This window comes from Sphaerodactylus townsendi, linkage group LG10 (assembly GCF_021028975.2).
Source record: "Sphaerodactylus townsendi isolate TG3544 linkage group LG10, MPM_Stown_v2.3, whole genome shotgun sequence".
Classification (NCBI taxonomy): domain Eukaryota; kingdom Metazoa; phylum Chordata; class Lepidosauria; order Squamata; family Sphaerodactylidae; genus Sphaerodactylus; species Sphaerodactylus townsendi.
This window is the reverse complement of record NC_059434.1, coordinates 77,707,498-77,727,940: the sequence shown is the minus strand read 5'-3', so window position 1 is coordinate 77,727,940 and position 20,443 is coordinate 77,707,498. Positions and strand designations below refer to the sequence as shown.

General features: G+C 44.9%; 1 protein-coding gene and 1 long non-coding RNA gene across 4 annotated transcripts; one reads left to right on the top strand and one right to left on the bottom strand.

The window, feature by feature from the left end:
• The first annotated feature begins 420 nt into the window (after positions 1-420).
• LOC125440207 lies at positions 421-993 on the top strand. Its single transcript, XR_007245654.1, has 2 exons — positions 421-759; positions 846-993. It is a non-coding gene; the product is annotated as an uncharacterized LOC125440207 (long non-coding RNA).
• A 669-nt stretch (positions 994-1,662) lies between these two features.
• Positions 1,663-14,373, bottom strand: ABRAXAS1 (abraxas 1, BRCA1 A complex subunit). 3 transcript variants are annotated; one of them, XM_048509893.1, is made up of 9 exons: positions 14,247-14,373; positions 11,832-12,029; positions 10,869-10,905; positions 9,482-9,548; positions 8,656-8,849; positions 5,707-5,826; positions 5,197-5,281; positions 3,991-4,102; positions 1,663-2,535 (listed from the first exon to the last, which is right to left on the bottom strand). In XM_048509893.1, the coding sequence occupies exons 2-9, from the start codon at positions 11,860-11,862 to the stop codon at positions 2,141-2,143; spliced, it is 1,041 nt and encodes a 346-aa protein (XP_048365850.1). In that variant the 5' UTR covers positions 11,863-12,029; positions 14,247-14,373; the 3' UTR covers positions 1,663-2,140. The 3 variants fall into 3 exon arrangements, with proteins under 3 accessions (XP_048365850.1, XP_048365849.1, XP_048365851.1); XM_048509892.1 differs by having other exon boundaries at positions 11,832-11,922; positions 14,247-14,371; XM_048509894.1 differs by having other exon boundaries at positions 11,832-11,918; positions 14,247-14,345.
• Between the last annotated feature and the right edge of the window lie 6,070 nt (positions 14,374-20,443).

The window sequence follows — 20,443 nt, the reverse complement described above, 5'->3', positions numbered from 1 at the left end:
GGGTGGGGGGGGGGGGGGGTGGGGGGGGGGGGGGGTGGGGGGGGGGGGGGGTGGGGGGGGGGGGGGGTGGGGGGGGGGGGGGGTGGGGGGGGGGGGGGGGGGGGGGGGGGGGGGGGGGGGGGGGGGGGGGGGGGGGGGGGGGGGGGGCGAGGGGGGGGGGGGGTGCGGGGGGGGGGGGGGGCGGGGGTGGGGGGGCGTGTGGTGGAGGGGGGGGGGGGAGGGGGGGGGGGGGGGGGGGGGGGGGGGGGGGGGGGGGGGGGGGCGGGCGGGGGGGGGGGGGGGGGGGGGGGGCGGGGGGCGGGGGGGGGGGAGGGGGGGGGGGGGGGGGGGGGGGGAGGGAGGGGGGGGGGGGGGGGGGGAGGGGGGGGGGGGTGGGGAAGGCCTGCGTAGAGCGAGTTGCAATAGTCCAACCTGGAGGTGACAGGTATTTGACTCTGGGTACAGTGTAGAGTGGATAATAAAGTAAAATATGATCTATAGAGTCTACGCAGTTCCCGTTGCATATGTATAGCCGTAGGTGGTATGGGGTTTTAACGAATCTCCCTGTCGATACGGCTGATGGAAGGGCATTGCAACAGGCCAACATCATTGCTCTACGGAGACTGGGCACGGTTATCTGGCAGTCAGGGTTCACTTAGGAGACAAACTTTTGAAGTTGCCTGGTGAAATTTTTTTTAGAGCATCTATTTTGTTTTGTAGGCTTATGTCCAAAGAAACAGAAGGAGATCTCACGAGCAATTAAAAGAGCTCATCATTTGGGTAAGCGTATTTTAACAGCATGAATATAATTGTTTATAATATGCTTTGTTTCTAAAACCTCTGAATTATGTTTGTTTTTTTTGCAGGATTTATGTCAGTGACATATAAGGACCCAACATTCCGCGGTGATCCTAAAATATGTAATGTTAGATATCCAGACTGAATTATGTTAATTGTACCTAATATGTTTGTAATTGGTGGGTGCTCAATACTATTAAAAACTTAACAAATATGCAGATGTCTCAAAGATGACCTTATGACTCTTTCCTGTTATATAGCAAGTGCAAAGAAAAAAAAGTTTCAGGATCGGTTTTTTAAAAAATACACAAAAAGTCAGCATTGTGGTGTGCGTAAGAATGTTTCCTATTCTATTATATAAAAGGCTAGTGGTGGCAGCGATGACTCACTTCCTGCCAACTGCCACGTACGCGCAGCTTGGGAGCACAGAATGGGTTAAAACCAACACAAAAAAATGGAATGTGGAGTTACTCTCTTGTGTGTTCGCACTTCTCCCCCACTGCTGAATAAGTACTGTCATTGTGCCATGACAGTTGTCTGAAGAAGGGCAGGCACAGATGCCAACTGCTCCCCATGGGAGGGTCATGACTGCTGGTAGCCCCCACTGCACGATCTGGGGAGAGGAGGAGGATGACAAAGAGGGAGCTGGTGAAGTGGGGCCAAGGGGGGAGGAAAGGCAGGAGCGCTTGGGCCCCTCTGCGGGCGCCGTTAACCCACCGAGAGTTTTCTAGAGCCCGTTGTATCTGTTCATACGAACAGGCTTTAGTGCTACAATAATAAATTATCACCATTTTTCAAATCACGTGACATCACTTTTTGAAATATAGACAAAGAAAAACAATCTCTTTGAAGAACAAAAATACTTTTGTGACTAAATCGAACATCTTTGCTTCAAAATCAATCCCACACATCGCTGGGGTTTATTCCTGAATAAGTGTGCACAGAATTCCACTTTTAGTTGCAGATCTCGTTTCACGCACGTTGTGAGTTATTAACAGTGGTTTCAAAAACCTGATTATTAGACTTCTACGGTATTGCAGAGGAAATCTTTGTATCAAGGCTGGCTTTCAAATCGTTAACAATGTTTGATGCACAGCATCTTCAAAAGGCAAGACACGCTGTTCGTTGCATTCTTGTCCTATGATATTCCCTGAGAAAATGTGTATAAATTCAGTTGAGGAAAAAGCATTGTGGCCTCATTTTCCCCAGATTACAGGGATAGTGCTGGTTTATGTTTTTACTAGTAGCTTAATATTGTTTGTACCCTTGAATGATAGATCAACAGAGAATAACTATGCACCATTTTGCAGAGGGAGAGTGTAGTGCATTCACTCGATGTAATAAATTATCCACTTGCAAAAAATTAGAGGCTTGGAGACACCGGATCTTTCATTATCTTGTCCTCCATTTCAGTATTACTCGTTACGTGTTTTTCCTGGTCGCTGTTCTCGTGATCTTTTTGAAATAGTTGTAGAGATCGAAGTCTTTTGAATGGTTTTAGTCCAGTGGCAGTCCCAGTAGATTTTCGTTTAACTAGTTGCCTGGTCTCATCTTCAAGGAAACTATTTCCTTTTAACATTAAGGTTAACCGGTCTGCTACATCGATCTGGTGGTCAGTGTTGCAGCAGTATTTTGAAATCTCTCTTCCTTTTAAGGTAACAATACTTGTCTGCAGCCCAGATTTTGGGAAAAAGTGTTGCAACGCCTGACAGAGGAAAATGTTCTCTTTTGGCTCATCGGGGCGATTTCTAGTCATACCTGAAACAAACGGAGGAAAAACTGAGGGAGGATTACAAAGCAATTGTTCAGTGTCACAACCAATTTACAGAATATTGTTTTATGTCCTTTGAAAATCTCTTGCTAGTCAAGAAAACTACTTATGATACCCTTTCTGAAATGTCTGGAGTAACACAAGAAGATGTGCTACAAGATTAAATATAAAAACCACTGGCAGATGGCCCTTTCAGAGAAACAAAACCTAGAAATTAATTTGTGTCTGCTGAAAGTAGTCTGAGGCCATGAAATCAAAGGCTAGAGTATGATCCTGTTGAAGTCAGAAACGAATCTCTGAGATCACGGCCGATGGGTTCAGAAGGGATACAGTCTCTGAACTTTTGAGAGACTGCAGCTCCAAGTAGACAACACACATCTGTTTTTACAGTAAGATAAATTCACGTTTCAGCGCCATCACAAGAAGAACCCCAGTCTGCCCTGAGGGATTTCCCAATTCTCTGCATGGAGAATATAACAAGCAAATTGTTTTTAAGGGCAACAGCGATTGTTACTAATGTTCCCCTTGAAGAATCCCTGACTTCTGGTACAGTATAAAATCCTGTTTTAACACACATATAATATCCACCACCTTTGGCTATAATTTCCTCCAGTCTTTGTACCAGTAGGGACTGGGAGAAAGAGGGTGCCCGGTCATGTAAAGAATTACGACATCTTAAACCTCAAAGCTTCATCTGACAATACTCAATAATAATAAGAGTTTGGATTTATATCCCCCCTTTCTCTCCTGCAGGAGACTCAAGGGGCTTACAATCTCCTTGCCCTTCCCCCCTCACAACAAACACCCTGTGCGGTAGGTGGGGTTGAGAGAGCTCCGAGAAGCTGTGACTAGCCCAAGGTCACCCAGCTGGTCTGTGTGGGGGTGTACAAGCTAATCTGAATTCCCCAGATAAGCCTTCACAGCTCAGGAGGCAGAGCAGGGAATCAAACCCGGTTCCTCCAGATTAGATACACGAGCTCTTAACCTCCTACGCCACTGCTGCTCCTTTACTGGTTCCTTTAGAAGTGTTTCAAATTCAGCCACACTTTACAAGCTTAAAACCAGGAAGAGTTCTCAGGGCCCTTTTAGAATGCTACCTAGAAAGTGTGGCTAATTTGAGGGAGGGGATCTGAATTGAGGACAAGGCATTTGGTGTGGGGTGTTAACTCTTCCCTTACAGTAAGGTTGCTTGTAAGGGCAATCTCTTATGTGGCTTACCTGTGTGATGGCAGCTATGGCACTGAATGCACTTTATGTTTAAAATCAAATTTAAAAAAAACCCTCACACACTTCCAAAAGGGTTGGTAGTCTCCAACAAAAAAAATCAAGGAATTGCGTATATCTGATAAAAACAGACATCGCGACTTTCATACCACGACACATTTGTACACCTTTGAGGTGGTGCTGTCAGAAAATCTGGAGTGATTTACTACATCCATTACCTGCAGTTTTTATCTGTCCCTTTTTCCGTCTTACTTCCTGTTTCAGTTTATCCACTTCTGCGAGTAGATTCTCTACTGATCTTTCGCTATCCACTACTTTACTGCATGAAGCCTGGAAGAGAAACACAGTGAACAGCTTTAGAACAACGAATTTCTATTAGTCCCTGCTGATATCGGTATGGAACTTCCCCTTTTAAACCTTAAAGTAGAAAGGTGCAGTTGTCAGACAACAACTGCGACTTGACTAGAGTTACATCTAGTCTAAAACTCTGCCTTGGATGGACCGTACCACAGCAGAGAGGTCCTCTTATTCCAAGCTACCAACTACCAACAAAAATGCCAGAAGCAGAGAAAGAAAGACCATTCAGTTATATGTAATTAATATAATGCATAAGTAGTTAACGGAATTCATAAGGTTAATCAAAATCAATGAATATAGCGGATTGCTGCCTCTGTTCCCTGTTGCCAGAAGATCTGAAGGCATCTTGTTTGCCACTCTGAGAAATGAGCTGCATAAGACAGCATTTTAAAAAGTTATTTATTGTTGGATTGTTGTTTCTTCCTAAAAACTAGGAAGCAAATCAGTTCTTGCCGCGGGCTCCATTTTCTGTAGACACTACACCACTGATTGTAGGAACTATTGCTATCTAGAATACCAGATAAACTCAGTGGCGTACCCCAAAGGTGTAGCCCCCATCTCCTATTATCTCCCATTGGAAAAAATGGGGGATGGGGGTACTCGCTTTGGGAGTTTATAACTTTGGACTCCCTAAACCAAACCTCACCAAACCTGGGTGATATCATCAGGAGAGTCTACCGAAAAATCCCTGAAATTTTGGTGCTGCTAGCCTAAAAACTGCGCCCCCTGCAGGCCAAAAACAAAAAACACTGAAAATACAAAAGAACTCCACAAACAAACCTGGATTTTTGTCGCCCACCACAAGGTGGCGCCCTGGGCAACTGCCCACTTTGCCCAATGGGAGGAACGCCTCTGCATAAACTAACACAACTGCAGAATGATTACACAGATGACAACCCTTTCAAATGCACCTACTTACAGTTCTATTTGTAAGAGGCTCAGTGTTAATCTGAACTGGCCCGGTCGATAGAACTGGTCCTTCCCTTGTATCTGATCACACTGCTTTATTCAAATTCATTCAAAGCTACACAAGCCATTTTTTAAAAAAGAAAAAAGTATCAACTTGCCTTCAGTTCCGCCTGCAAAGTAGCACACATGTCATTAATCTTACGCACCTCCTTTAGAGACCCATCTTCATTAAAAAATTCTGACCTTTTGGTACCAAAAAAGAAACCTAGAATGTACTATTTGCATCTGACATTTATAATACAGTGGATTTTATCCACTAAGAAATACCCTGAATTACAGCATTTTAAAACATACTTCAAAAACAACAGCTGGCATCAAACTGATATGAACCCAGAGTAGAATGGGAGCACTTGCTAAATTATTAGTGAAGAACGTTTCGTATCAGATTACAGGCACTGAATTTTTTTTTTTGCAACTCTAAAGAATATGCAAGCATAGAAGATTTCATTGTTGAAAACATTCAATATCCCTCTTCACCCTGAAGATATTTTTTACCCACGTTAAGGATTCTGAATGCAATATGCTTTCCCTGATCTGGAGCTAATTTGTAGCTGATACAGAAACTCCCAGAAATAACATGCAAAATATAAAAACATTCTGTTCTTAACCTGTGTTCTGCAATCGCTCTACAAAAGCCAGAAGAAGTACAAGAACCAGAAACTGTTCGGTAGCCTTGCAATTCTGCCATTCCCAGATTGGCAACAACAAGAGGAACCTTCTGGAAAAGACTTAAAAAGAAGAGGAAGGCTTAGAATATAAATAAGTATGGAAAGCTTTGACACAGTGCACCAAAAGGCACAGTTTCTCATTCAAAATGCTTGACAGAATGCTCTTTTATTACAATTGAAGGTTATGCGTTCATCTCTCAGCCACAAAAATAAAAAGAGAAAGAGATTCTACTTCCACAGAAAGAACAGCAACAACTAGAAATAAAATACTCCCTACGGTCTTACAGCAGCAGCTTCTTTGAAAAACTAAGGATATTAATGACACGATCTAATTCCATAAACAAATATAGTTTAAGATAATAGCTGATAGAACCCTAAAACGTGCTTTCTTGTCAATCAGATATAGGTTGTAGGGGCTCTTCACTGTTTCTGGCCACAGAAACTGGAATAATGTCAAATATACTTTCAGAAACTTCAGATAAGGGATACTGCCAGAGCTACCAGCTTATACTGTGTTGTTTGTGAAAATGTAAAGGCCAGGAAGACTTCTGTTTCCTCAGATGTGATCCAACCTATCATGAAACCAAGCCTGGGAGAGCTTGTTTCAGTAAAGACCTGGGTCCTTTTCTCCAATAACTCCAACCAGCTGAGTTCTCAAAGATTTATTGTAAAAGTTCAAAACAAAGAAATAAAACATAAATGCAGTTACTCAGCTGAATACAGTCTTATTTGGAAGTTCTTTGTCCCCACTCTGGAAACCCATGGCCCAGAGATGCTTCTCTGACCACGTCTCAAGATGGAATTCCAAAAACCTTTGTTTTCTCCCTCTCAAGAAAACTCTGTTCAGGCCACGAGGTAATTTAGGCCTTTGAAGTTGCATCCTGGCACCTTTGCATAGGATCAAAGACCCAAGATGCTTTTCACAGTCATATGTGACTTCCCTTTGCTGTAGCGATAGCATCATTCCATGACATGCCCCTTTTTAGAGATGAGGTCTGTAAACTCCATGTTCACATACTTCAGCTTCCTAATAATACTGGTTGCATATCACATGTTTCTAGCTAATACATAGTTCAGCTAACTATTTTCCATCACACAACCTAATATGTAAACCAACCCTGGCATCTCCCTTGAAAAGCTAAGACTGCAGACCTATCTAAGCTCATGGATTGCTGCAGGACTGACATATGCCTAGAACTGTAGCTAGAGCAGGGGTCGGGAACCTTTTCCCCTCAAAGAGCCATTTGGCTCACCACCAAATTGGGCTTACCACCAAAGAGCCATTTGGCACACCCCCGCTCACCCCCCCACCCACTCGCTCGCCGCCTGTCCGCTCCCCCGCCGACTTGCTCGCTCGCTCGCTTGCTCGCTCGCCCTCCCTCCCCCTTCTCATCCCCCCCCACCTGCAGGGCAGGTGAGGATGGGAGCGGCAGCCCATAACCAGCAAAGTCGGTGAAGAGGGGCCAGCGGCTCGGCCTGCCCGGCCGCCGGGGCGCCGATCCATAAACAGGCGGAAGGCAAAGCCAGCGATGCGGCCTGCGCCCGGCAGCGGGCTAGAGATATGCCCGCCCTGCTTCCTGCAGAGGCGAGGCGAAACCTGGCAGCTCGGCCTGCCCGGCCGCCGGGAGAGCGCCCGTCCCGCAAGCAACGGGGTGGGCAGAAGGCAAAGCCCGCGGTGCGGCCTCGCCGGCCGCGGGCTAGAGATGTGCCCGCCCTGCTTCCTGCAGAGGCGGGTGAAGAGGGGCCCGGCGGCTCGGCCTGCCCGGCCGCGGGGAGGCGCCCGTCCGCCAAGCAGCAGGGCGGGCAGAAACAAGCGGTCGCGGCCTCGCCCGGCAGCGGGCTAAAGATATGCCAGCCCTGCTTCCTGCAGGGCTTGCGAAGAACCGGCGACCGGCCTGCCGACGCCGGGAAGCGCTCCGTCCCGCAAGCAGCGAGGGCGGGCAGAAGGCAAAGCCAATGATGCGGCCTCGCCCGACGCGGGCTAGAATAATATAGCCCTGCTTCCTGCAGAGCGGGCGAAGAGGGGCCCGGCGGCTCGGCCTGCCCGGCCGCCGGGAGAGCGCCCGTCCCGCAAGCAGCGGGGCGGGCAGGAGGCAAAGCCCGCGGCGCGGCCTGGCCGGCCGCGGGCGAAGGATGCGCCCGCCCTGCTGCCTGCAGGGCAGGCGAAGGTGGGGCCAGCGGCTCCGCTCATGGAGCCGCAGAACAGCGGTGGAAGAGCCGCATGTGGCTCGCGAGCCGCGGGTTCCCGACCCCTGAGCTAGAGATTTCAAGAATAAGAAACTGAAATTCCGTGCAGTGAGTTGTTTCTATCGTTTAAAGGGGGAAAAAAGTTTCCATATTGAAGGAGAGGCAGTAACAAAAGGATGGGCTGCCAACTGTTTTGAGCTGGCGTGCTTGTTTGGAACACTAACGCTGGGCAGTTGGCACAACCACAAAATGGCTACCATTGTAGGCCAAGTGAGGTTATACAAAACTCTAATAGTAATTCTTTAACATTTCAGACAGAAGCTCAGTTTAATGGGAAACCTTTTTAATCTACATACCCAGTCATGAACGCCCCGGGCAAAAGTGCCGTTTTGACCTGCCCCCTTTCTAAAAGTACTTGGTAGGCACCCATGATCTAAAGAAAGTGCCATTTTGTTCTCCCTATACAACCAACAGTACAATCCTAAAACCTTTATCTGGGAGTAGGTCCCATTGAATAGAACTTAGAAGGCTTCTGGGAAGACCTGCTTAGGATTACTCTCTCAGTCTACAAATTTGAAAGTCTACAATTTGCATTACATTACTACACTGGATCCTTTAAGGGCAGAATTAGTTGGAAGGTGAGTATGAAGATAGCACGTAACAGTGCTCCTTCCTGCCAAAAGGAAAGAGAGAGAGACTCACCCCTCTTGTGGTTTATGCAAGGCATATTCAAGTTTGTATGTAGATGAGCTGGATGAGGTTACCATGGAAGTTAATAATAGAAAAACAAGGCCCTGGTTTGACAAATGTGATTGTAAAGCCCTATGGAGGAGTTGCTCTCTGAAGGTCATTGTCTGGTCAGTATTGCGCCTGAGTCTGTACCAGCCCACCACAGTCTGGAAGATACAAATAAATCTGAAAATTAGGTACAACTTTTTCAAAAAAGCAGAACCACACACACACACCCCCCACATGGTTTCCATATTATAGGTGTCCCGGGAGAGGGGAGCATTTAAATTAAAAAGTAGTCACCCACATCTATGAGCCAAAAAAGCCCAGAAAATTATAGAACCACGATGACATGTGCCATGGATTCCATGCCAGAAGGGGACACTTATTCCAATTGTGCAAGTAAATTCACAGAAGTTACTAATCCTTAGGCATGTTTAGCTACTTCCCATATACACAAATATTGGCTAGTTGAAACCTAACGTGCGCCCATACGTATGTTGGGCTACCTCTACAAGACCTTACACAGGTCTTTACGTAACATTATTTTATCAATACTCTTTCCCATAAAGATGACAGGAAATTTGTATATTAATCCACCATTTCCGGGATCTTCTTTGTAGTAGAATGCTCCGTGGGGTCCCGTTGCCTGCAGAGCATTGTACTACAAATAAGGTTCAGGAAACGGCGGATTAATATACAAATTTACTGTCATCTTTTTGCGGAAAAGAGTATAGCTCAGCGCTCTTATATTGTCCTGAATCATTTCCAGAACACTTTAGTTCTAAACGCAAAATACCTTTTTGCAACCCAACAGTATTTTCCTCAGTGCATGTTCATTCACTTCTCCACAGGAGTTGTAAAAGCTGGAAAAGCAAACAAAGTAGATTAAGAGAGCCACAGAAGTGTCAGATTGAAAGCAGGTCCAAATTCATCCTGCGAGTTTTCACAGCAGAGTGGGAATTCAAACCTGGGTCTTCCACAGTCTCGTCTGAAACTACAGTTACTATACCACGCTGGCTTTTGTGGGACAGCCACTTCTGAACAGTAGCAAGCAGCTTGGGCTAGGCAGGTCATGCAAGTTGCATGGTGGTTGCTGCTGACCCAGGCCCCAATGCACTCTCCTTTATAAGCAAAAACATCCCTGCGTATTACTGACAGAAACCAAGGCTTGAAGGCTTGCAATACTGTTGTGATATCCTAGCAAAGACCGTTGAGGGCAAAGCTACAGATGTTGTTTCTGTTATTTGAAGGTGGGGGTTAAATCCCCAATGTTTTGTTTTTTTCTTTTTAAGATCTCAGAATTTTCTGCAATTCTGCAAACCTGGGCCTTTTCTCAGGTTTGTTGAAAGATCTGTATTGTCTGTGCATAGCCCCGGTCTTTGAATTTAAGTATCCACACTACTACATATAAGCTTGCACTGTAAATAATTTAAATCCCTTCCTCAGTCTTCAGCAGGGGACCCCAGACATAAATTACCACTTCAATGAGGCCAAAATCCATTATCAGGTATTTGATTAAGTTTTCTGAATCAAATTCACAATCACATATAGACACTCTAGTAAAATGACTGAGGTATAGTGCTCAGTAAATGTGCATAGAGGTGAGCTATTTAGTTAAGTTCCATTCCTAGTTGGTTTAAAGCATACATAGTAATTTTGCTCATCGGGTGTTGCACAAAATAAAAGTCTATTTAAAAAATACTGAGAAAACAAACTATGCTTGCTTTTAGGGCAGGGTTAGAGTCTCAGACCAGGATGGTGAGACCCAGTTTTGAGTTTCCACTCTGCCATGGATGCCTACTGGGTGACATTGGGCCAGTCACATACTCTGACCCTGAACTACCTCACAGGGTTCCTATGAGCATGAAATTGAGGAGAAATGTAAGCTTTGAGTCCTCAATGGAAAGAAAGACTAGGTAAAAATGAAGCAAAAAATTAAATATTATGTTTGTTTCTCATGATGCAAGGATATTTAAGAGTCCTGATTTGAAAATGACACCCTTTAATGTTCAAACAAAAGAGACAGCTTTTCCTTGGGTGTTGATGGAAGGGCCTCTAACATCAGAAAGAGATTATCTTTTTAATGCCCCAAAATGTCATCCATTATCAGTTACACTATTTCATAATTCCTACGTAAAACAAAGTATAATATTGGGTTTTTTAAAATTAAGTATAATACTTACCTGAAAGGCTGGTAGCATGGAATGTGCTTTTGTATATCTGAAATGAAATCCACACGTTACTTTTGCCCTGAGCCTTTGGTGTAGACATATTTCTCTATATTCTCTACTCAACAGCATGACGATCTTTAAAATATGTTCATTTAAAAAGGCGTACTGTTACACAGAGCTTCTACCTGAAATGGTGAAAACTTATTGTAAGAGTAACGCATAACCTCACACCCTGACTTTGGCAGTTGGCCATTTTGTGGTTGTGCCCACTAGCCTGTGTCAAGATTGTGCCCACTAGCTGAGGAGAGGCTGCAGCGTTTGGGACTCTTTAGTCTGGAGAGGAGACATCTGAGGAGGGATATAATTGAAGTCTATAAAATTATGCATGGGGTAGAAAATGTTGACAGAGAGAAATGTTTCTCTCTTACTCACAATACTAGAACCAGGGGGCATTCATTGAAAATGCTGGAGGGAAGAATTAGGTCTAATAAAAGGAAACACTTCTTCACGCAACGTGTGATTGGTGTTTGGAATATGCTGCCACAGGAGGTGGTCATGGCCACTAACCTGGATAGCTTTAAATAGGGCTTGGACAGATTTATGGAGGAGAAGTCGATCTATGGCTACCAATCTTGATCCTCTTTGATCTGAGATTGCAAATGCCTTAGCAGACCAGGTGCTCGGGAGCAGCAGCAGCAGAAGGCCATTGCTTTCACATCCTGCATGTGAGCTCCCAAAGGTACCTGGTGGGCCACTGCGAGTAGCAGAGTGCTGGACTAGATGGACTCTGGTCTGATCCAGCAGGCTCTTTCTTATGTTCTTATGTTAAGAAACAGAGCCCCCAAGCCAGAGGCAGTAGATATAATCTCCTGTTCACTGCCTGCGTAGTATCCAGATCTCCAGGCCTATGTGCAAAATACCTATGGAAAAAGAACATACCAGCGGAAAACAAAACCACACACCACTCAGACTTACCGATTGTATATACTACTTCAACATCATCCATCTGAGAGTCGGTAATACTGTTCTTGGCTTCACCTTTCACATCCCCAAGAAGGAAGCCTTCCTTTATAACCAGAGAAGAAGAATATATCAGATGCAACGTAATTGCTGGAAATATTGCAGGGAAATTATAAGACTGCTTATTCGGATTCAATATTCTGAACCAGCATGCTGCAAAAAAGGGTTAGGAGAAAAGTTCAAAAATCAATACAAAGCAAAGGGTCTTGACTGCATCTTCCTCCATGAAATTAATCTGAATTAGATAATCACTTACTTCACTCAGCCCCCATGAATTAATGTGAAGTATGTAATCACAACCCATTTGTTCAGCTAGAAACAAAATTGCATGGGAACAGGGGCTAAGTGCACATAATCACATACAATCTTTACAAACTCTTCTAGGGATTTTTTAAAAATGGTTTTTAGAATTACAGGCGTTTCCATAAAGTTTAAACCTATGTGAATTTGGTAACATGAGCAAGGGTGTGGAAGAGATACTGAATGTATGTTGTGACTATTTTTCTATTATGGGCAGCACAGACTGGTTTATATTTTTGTTTATATTTTTTCCTAAACAAACATTTGGAACTGCCCTTAGTGTATCGATGACACCAATTACGTTGGCACTGAGACCCAGTTGGGTATTCCTCCATAAGAATGGAAGAGCAACCATTAATATAAACTGCCCTTATATAAAGCAGTGGTGCGACCGCACTTGGAGTACTGTGTCCAGTTCTGGTCGCCGCATCTCAAAAAGGATATTGAGGAGATAGAAAAAGTGCAGAGAAGGGCAACAAGGATGATTGAGGGACTGGAGCACCTTCCCTATGAGGAGAGGCTGCAGCGTTTGGGACTCTTTAGTTTGGAGAGGAGACGTCTGAGGGGGGATATGATTGAAGTCTATAAAATTATGCATGGGGTAGAAAATGTTGACAGAGAGAAATTTTTCTCTCTTTCTCACAATACTAGAACCAGGGGGCATTCATTGAAAATGCTGGGGAGAAGACTTAGGACTAATAAAAGGAAACACTTCTTCAAGAAACGTGTGATTGGTGTTTGGAATATGCTGCCACAGGAGGTGGTCATGGCCTGGATAGCTTTAAATAGGGCTTGGACAGATTTATGGAGGAGAAGTCGATTTATGGCTACCAATCTTGATCCTCTTTGATCTGAGATTGCAAATGCCTTAACAGACCAGGTGCTCGGGAGCAACAGCCGCAGAAGGCCATTGCTTTCACATCCTGCATGTGAGCTCCCAAAGGCACCTGGTGGGCCACTGCGAGTAGCAGAGAGCTGGACTAGATGGACTTTGGTCTGATCCAGCTGGCTTGTTCTTATGTTCTTATTAACCATTAGAGCAATGGTCCAAAATAAGTTGATATTATACAATACTATTCATATATTTTATGCATTTCTGAGTTTCTAAACTTTTACTCTGTCGTCCGCTGGCCTTTGCGTGTCATCTGCGGCTTCCACAAAATTTGATTTCTTACACCAACCCATGATACTTCAAAACAGGGATGGGGAAATTGGCGATGTGGAAGGAATAACAGCCAATCAGTAAGCAGATCAGTCAAACTTATGAAAGCAGCTCTCTCTCTCTCTTCATAGTTGCAAAACTCATCTAGCAAGGACAACACTGACATTTGAAAGGAGGGAAATTTGAGAATGACACACACTGGTTGTGGAGAGGCGTACCAGCCACATAAAAATCTTTGGTCATTTTGCAAAGCAAACTAGTTTTACTCAGCACTTTTTAGCATTAAGCTGCGGAGTAGGCATTCCCCGCCTTGCGCACATGCACGCTCAGGATCCTCCTCCTGAATGAAAACTTGCACACTGAAAACAATGAATAATAACCATAATGAGTTTTCTGAGACTATTGCAGATTTTAGTGTTGCAGGGGAGTTGCAGCTTTTCATTGTGCACAATCGGGACAGACCCAACATTAAGCCAACAGGGAGAAAAGATGGGAAGCTGTTTTATACTTTTGAAACACACACAACCACCGCACAAAACAAAAACAAAACAAGGGAAGCAAAGATCAAGCTCAGGATGCCCAAACCCGCCAAGGCAGAACAGGCAAATTTCTCTTCCAACCCAGTCTCTTATCACAAAAAGGGCCCCTCCAAATTCCAGTTCTCCCTGGGACACCCGGATGTTGCAAGGCGGGAAGCACTTCTCCCCAATCCCTGGGACTGAGCCTGGAAGGGGGCGCACTCTGCACCAGCGCAGAGGCACCCTCGCCGCGCATGCTCAGTGGAAGCTCGGAGTGGGAGAGAGATGCAACCGCAGCACAGCCCCAACCTCTGCTCGCCCCCCGTGCAATTGGCCTGCAAAGCCCCGTGCAATTGGCCCCCAAGGCGAGCAAGGGGTCGGCTCACGTACCGCGTCCGAGTCGGCGTTGCAGTGGTGGAAAGCCAGGGCGCCGAAGACGCAGCCCGGCAGCAGGGCCGTCGTGCTCTCGCCCTCCATGCCCGGCGGGGCGGGATCTGCAACCGCCGCCCGCCCGCCCGCCCGCGGGCACCGTGCCGCGGCCCGCCAGCGACATCTAGCGGCCGGACGGGGCATGGCGGCGGCTGCCCAATCCCTATGATGCTTTTATTTGGCAACTTTATTTGGGGGGGGGGGGGGGGGGTCAAGTCCCTGGCCCCCGTCCTTTTGTAAGCCACACTTGCCCCCCCTCCAATGGGGAAGCAAAATGGGGTGAAAAGGCAGTAAATAATTAAAATACCAGCATTATAAGATGTTTTATTTATTTATTCCATTTATACCCCGACCTACATGGAAGTCCTAGGTCAGCTTACATAATGGGGTTAGGATCATCTACTAACAGACAATGGGGAAGGCAAAAACATAGTCCCAACGCAGCTGGCTTGTTACCTGGAACTACATCTTATTAGTTGTTAATATGTCAATCACAAACTAATAATTGGTGACTTAGCCTTCTCTACAGAATTGGCCTAAACTGGTATGGTGGGAAGGAACCAGAGACCCCAGGAATGGTAACGTTTCTCAGTGACAGTAGATACCTCTTCAAGGGGTCTCAATTGAGGCAGATAGGCCCCTTCCGCACATGCAGAATAATACACTTTCAATCAACTTTCAATGCACTTTGCAGCTGGAATTTACTGTGCGAAATAGCAAAATCCACTTGCAAACAGTTGTGAAAGTGGATTGAAAGTGTGTTATTCTGCATGTGCAGAAGGGGCCAACCTCCCCCTGCTCTAAAAAATAATAATGAAAAATCAGAATCCATGTGTGGGAGGAAAATACCCTACAAATATATATACACATGCAACCGGAAGCAGCTTACCACATATTTTGTTAACCCACAAAGCAAAATTGTTTCTCAACCAGTGAAAAGAATGTAGTGTTAATCAGAGTTTTCATGACACAACAGAATGCCAGGTGTGGTCATTTGTGACACCGGTAAACAAGAGTTTACTCATGTAAGAACCTTGTGACTGCAGATCAAATCATCTGTCACAGCCAGGCCTGAATCAGAGCCAACTTGGCCCTCAGGAGAATGCGCTGTGAATAGTAACAGGTGGTGGCTGGTTATCAGCGATGCCATTTGTGCAGAAGAAGGCCATTAAAACAGCAGTCACATCCATGTCATCTTGCTGGAGATGCTCTAGCACTGGAGTTTTACCATAGAGATATGGTTTAAACCAGAAGTATTACTATTAACTATTAACACTTCAACTCTTTGAGTGCAACGTCTAGAATAATCTCAATAAACATGTAACCTCTATCTGTGGGTTCTGTGGGGCAGAACTTGGAATGAGTTTGCAACAACAAATTTTGAAAACAAAAAGGTTTACTTTCTTAACATATAACATCAACATTTAACATCACACTTCAAGGTCCTGTTTCATTTTCAAGTCCTTATATTTACAGTCTACTGATACGGCCAAGTCCAACTCTTCTTTGCAAGTGGGTTGGCTCCTGAAGACTCCAAGGGCTTGATGAACAGGATTCAACATGATGAAGGTTTCCAGGAGAACTCACACCCATTACAACCACAAAAAGAAACCCTGAAACAATAAACTCCAACATTTACAACATAGCAAAAATAAACAACTACCTTCCCAGTAGTTCCCAACAACATTGCAGTTACCTTAACAAGGTGTTAAGGGCTTATAGAAATCAAGGTCCAAGTCTGGTAGCCTTGTCTCCTCCAAACTACATGAGGTCTGCAGCCTCTTGCTGCTTTGAGTCTCCATCCCTTGCTGGGTCAACCCATTCTGAGCATGGGGTTACAAACACATCAACACCCGTTGCACCCAGGCTGCCTTCAAATTAATATATTCATTTTTCATATACTTCATAAATTTTTATAATTTTTATTAATAGTGTTTACTTTTTGAATATTAAACGATGCCCTGGTTTAACAATGCAAAAAAATTGCTTCTTCTTCCAAAGTGGCTGAAGTATAGGATGAGACCATTGGTAAGGTGACACTGTAATTGCTGCTGAAGGGTCCAATTCAACTGACCTCTGCAGTACTGGCAGAGTTACCAAGGCTTGACTCTGCTTGCTGTTGGCCACTGGCTGCCCTCGAGGGCAACGGCTCATCTGGAAACTTCCCTGTAAATTCCATAGCCAGTCTTTTCCCTGCTTAACATGCCAGGCCTCTCTGCATTCCATCCGGTTGCCCGTTGGTGCCTTAGGCACCGTCAGAAGAGAATGAGGCCAATGAATGGGTCTCGGAGCTGTGCCAGCTTGTTTATGTCATTTCCAGAAAAAAAAAAGTGGAAGTGACAGGGCACTTTCTAGTCTCTAACTTAATTCAGAACTCTGTGGAAAAACCATAGAGTTTTTGCCAAATGCTAAAGTTTCCCTTATGTCGCGTTAAGTTGTTTAACCAGAAGTGGCATAAGCGTGTCGGCATTATGTCACCATGCGTGGCAGCACCAAGCCCCTCCCTCAATTTGTCCCAGGGATTTGACACTGTGGCTTGCGACCCTAGCCCCTCCTCTTTTAAAAAAAAGTTTTCAGTCCTTGACTAGTTTGTGGAGGAATGGCCCTCTAGAGCAGTGATGGCGAACCCATGGCACGTGTGCCAGAGGTGGCACTCAGAGCCCTCTCTGTGGGCACGTACACACAGAGTTCGTCATGTGGGGGGTTGAAAATCACCCCCCCACACACACACACATCTAGGCTGGCCTGGGCCACTGAGCACGGCGTGTGCGCACAGCGGTGAGCAGGGAGGACTCAGCTGGTGGGTCTGGTGCCTGTGCTCCGGGTGGCTGCTGCCCGGGGGGTGGGTGGGGTGGCGGTGCAGAGGAGGCAGAGATGCTAGAAAGGCACAGAGCGGTGCGCACGGGACTTGCTGGAGGCTACAGCAGGCTGGTCCCTGCTCGAGTGGGTGGGGCACGGAAGAGGGAGCCAACCGTTTTTTTCTAAACTAAAACCTCAGCATTCAGGTTAAATTGCCGGGTTGGCACTTTGTGATAAATAAGTGCGGTTTGGGTTGCAATTTGGGCACTCGGTCTTGAAAAGGTTCGCCATCACTGCTCTAGAGAGTGTTGATGGATGTGAACCTCCCCATACAAGTAAGTTAGTGCTGTGTCAAGCAACTGAGCGCAATGTAAGTTCCAAACAGTTTATTGTCAACTTCCAACACGGCACAACTGACTAAGCCGAATCACCTCCTTTCTATTTCCTGTTTGCCACCCCACCATACTATATTTCCCAGCAGGAGTGTTTACAACTCTGTTGTTTATAGCCACAGCTACGTCTAAGAATACCACACGAGGGCTAATTACCATGTTGACATCTGTAGCAAAGGGAGTGGGAGAGGACGGGATTCTTGTTTTTCTCCACAGCTTGTGCAATGATTCAGAAGTCTGCTGGCACGATAATTATGGCTTTTGTTGGGAAATCTGTGGAATGTTGACCAGGAAATCTACTGCTGTGAGGATCCTTCCAGGAGAGTTGGATTTTACATTTAAAAGGTCGTTTGGAACTTTGTAATGTATTTGACCAGCCCTGGATTAACCATTAAGCAAGACAAGCAGATGCTTAGGGCCTCAAGTAAAGACGACCCCTAGAGCTGTGGTGGCGAACCTTTGGCATTCCAGATGTTATGGACTACAATTCCCATCAGCTCCAGGGGTATTGTAGTCCATAACATCTGGAGTGCCAAAGGTTCACCACCACTACCATAGAGCTTTTTTTTACAATGAACCAAGGTGCAATGTTGCATCTGAACAAGGGCCCATAAAAAGGGGGGCCCTTAATATATTTTTTAAAAAATTAATTAAAATAATTATAGTACTGAAAGGGTTAGTGATGTATTTTAATCTTGGGAATACCACGATATTGGAATCTGGCAACTGCCACATGGTCCACGGAGGCGGAGCCACCTCAGCTCGCTTTAGAACGTGTTCAATACGACGGTGTTTGTCAAGCGTGACGTCACTTGTGAGGCCCCTCCCACACACGCAGAATAACGCACTTTCAATTCACTTTCTGTGCACTCTGCAGCTGGATTTTACAGCAAAGTCCACTTGCAAACAATTGTGAAAGTGGGTTGAAAATGCATTATTCTGCATGGGCAGAAGGGGCCTCAGAGAAGCAGGCAAGCTGTGCTCAGTTGCTCATTCAGCTTGCCACAACACACGTGCAAATGTATCTTCAAGGCAAGCAAGCGATAGAGTAAACTAATCTGAAAGAAAGATGAGACAATATCTTTATTGCACATGGCACAAAAAAGCTCTCAAGCAGAAAATGGCGGGAAGATTTGATTAGGAAGGAATTTTCCAGATTTTATAGTTTCTGCCTGTCTTATATTGAACTACTAGAAACAGCTTTGGAGGTGGTGAACCCTTTGCTTGGATAGCAAACAGTGTTTTCACATGGTCTGAGGCAGCTGCAGAAAAAAATAATGACAACCCAATAGAAATTACACAAAAGAAGGCTCAGAGTTTTCAGAGCAGACAGCAGTCCCTGGCAGTTTCAAATCATGGTCGTTCTAACAAAACTTTAGTCCACTTTGGAAGCATATGGAATTTCTGGCTCATTCCGCACATGCAGAATAATGCACTTTCAAACTGCTTTCAGTGCTCTTTGAAGCTGTGCGGAATAGAAAAATACACTTGCAAACATTGTGAAAGTGGTTTGAAAACGCATTATTTTGCGTGTGCGGAAGGGGCCTATGTTTCACTAGCTTTGAAGCATGTTTGAGACCAGTGCATACCCAGGTTCTGGTTAGCTTAGTGGATGTTTTATACCGCACAGGATTTTTATCTGTGTAATTAGGGGTCTGTTTTTTCAGATACCTTGTGGTACTTTTGTAACGTTTGCAGTTTTGGACATGCATTATACTTATAACTTCATTTAAAAGAAGACTGCAATTGCGGCGAGCCTTCTTCAGCATAATTTCTATTGAGTTGTACTGTATGCCCGTATCCCCACTTAATTCAAATGGTGGGTAAAATAATGGAACATTGGAAATGCTATAATCAATGCTGATGATCTGTTTGATGAAGTTGTCATTGCTAAGACTATTTGGTTGACAAACTGTGCTGAATGGAAAGAAAAAGAAGAATGGGTCAAACTTTTCTGCCGTTTTTAAAGATCAAAATATCTGTGCCTAATCTAAGAAAAGTTATAGAATAAATATTTTGCCTACCAGGAACTTCTGCCCCTGCAGAAGGAGCTTTTTCTATGTTGAACAGCATTTTGTCCCAGGAGAGAGGTCTTATGAAGGAGTCAACAGTAAATGGTCTGTTGATTTGCAAACTCAGTATTGGCTTGAGCTGTAGCAAGTTTTATGATAAAATAACACCAACAAAGATTTTCTGAAGAAAGTTCATTCGAGTGAGAAATATGCGTGGTTAAACAAAGAAATCAGTAAAAAGTGATGAAAATTCTTTGCCTTGCTTACCTTAAATAAATTTCTGATTTATGAGCTATTATTTCTCTTCTTTAACAGCATTAAGTTTTAAGGAAAATTAGGTTATAAAAGTTCTTAATACAAGCACCTGTACCTATGATACTTACAATTTGAAGACTGTCCATATGTATGTGTGTTTGTGTGTGTGTGTGAGAGAGAGAGAGACAGAGAGGGAGAGAGATCACAAATTCATATAAGGCAGTTTTTTGAGTTCTACAGTTGTTTACCTCAAAGGTAATAAAATGTGCCATATGTACCTTATGACCCACTTGTGTCCTAAAATACATACCATTTCCACCACCTACATAGCTGTGGGGCCTAAATACACCTATTTTCCTCAGGAACGTGTCTAGGTTGGTTGGGTGGACAGGTGACTTCCTTTCCATACTTTCCAGGTATGCGTGGTCCACTCTTTGGTCTGAGACAGTGACATGTTGAGATAGGGGCTTTTCCCTCAACTATCACTAAATTCAACTGCTGTACCAGAAAACTAGGAGCCCCATGGCAAGATAGTGGCAAGCTGCAGTATAGCACAAAGCTCTGTTCACAACCTACGTCTGATTCCGACAGAAGTTGGTTTCAGGTAGCCTGACTCAGCCTTCCATCCTTCTAAGGTCGGTAAAATGAAAACCCTGCTTGTTGGGGGTGAAGTGTAGTTGACTGGGAAAGGCAATGGCAA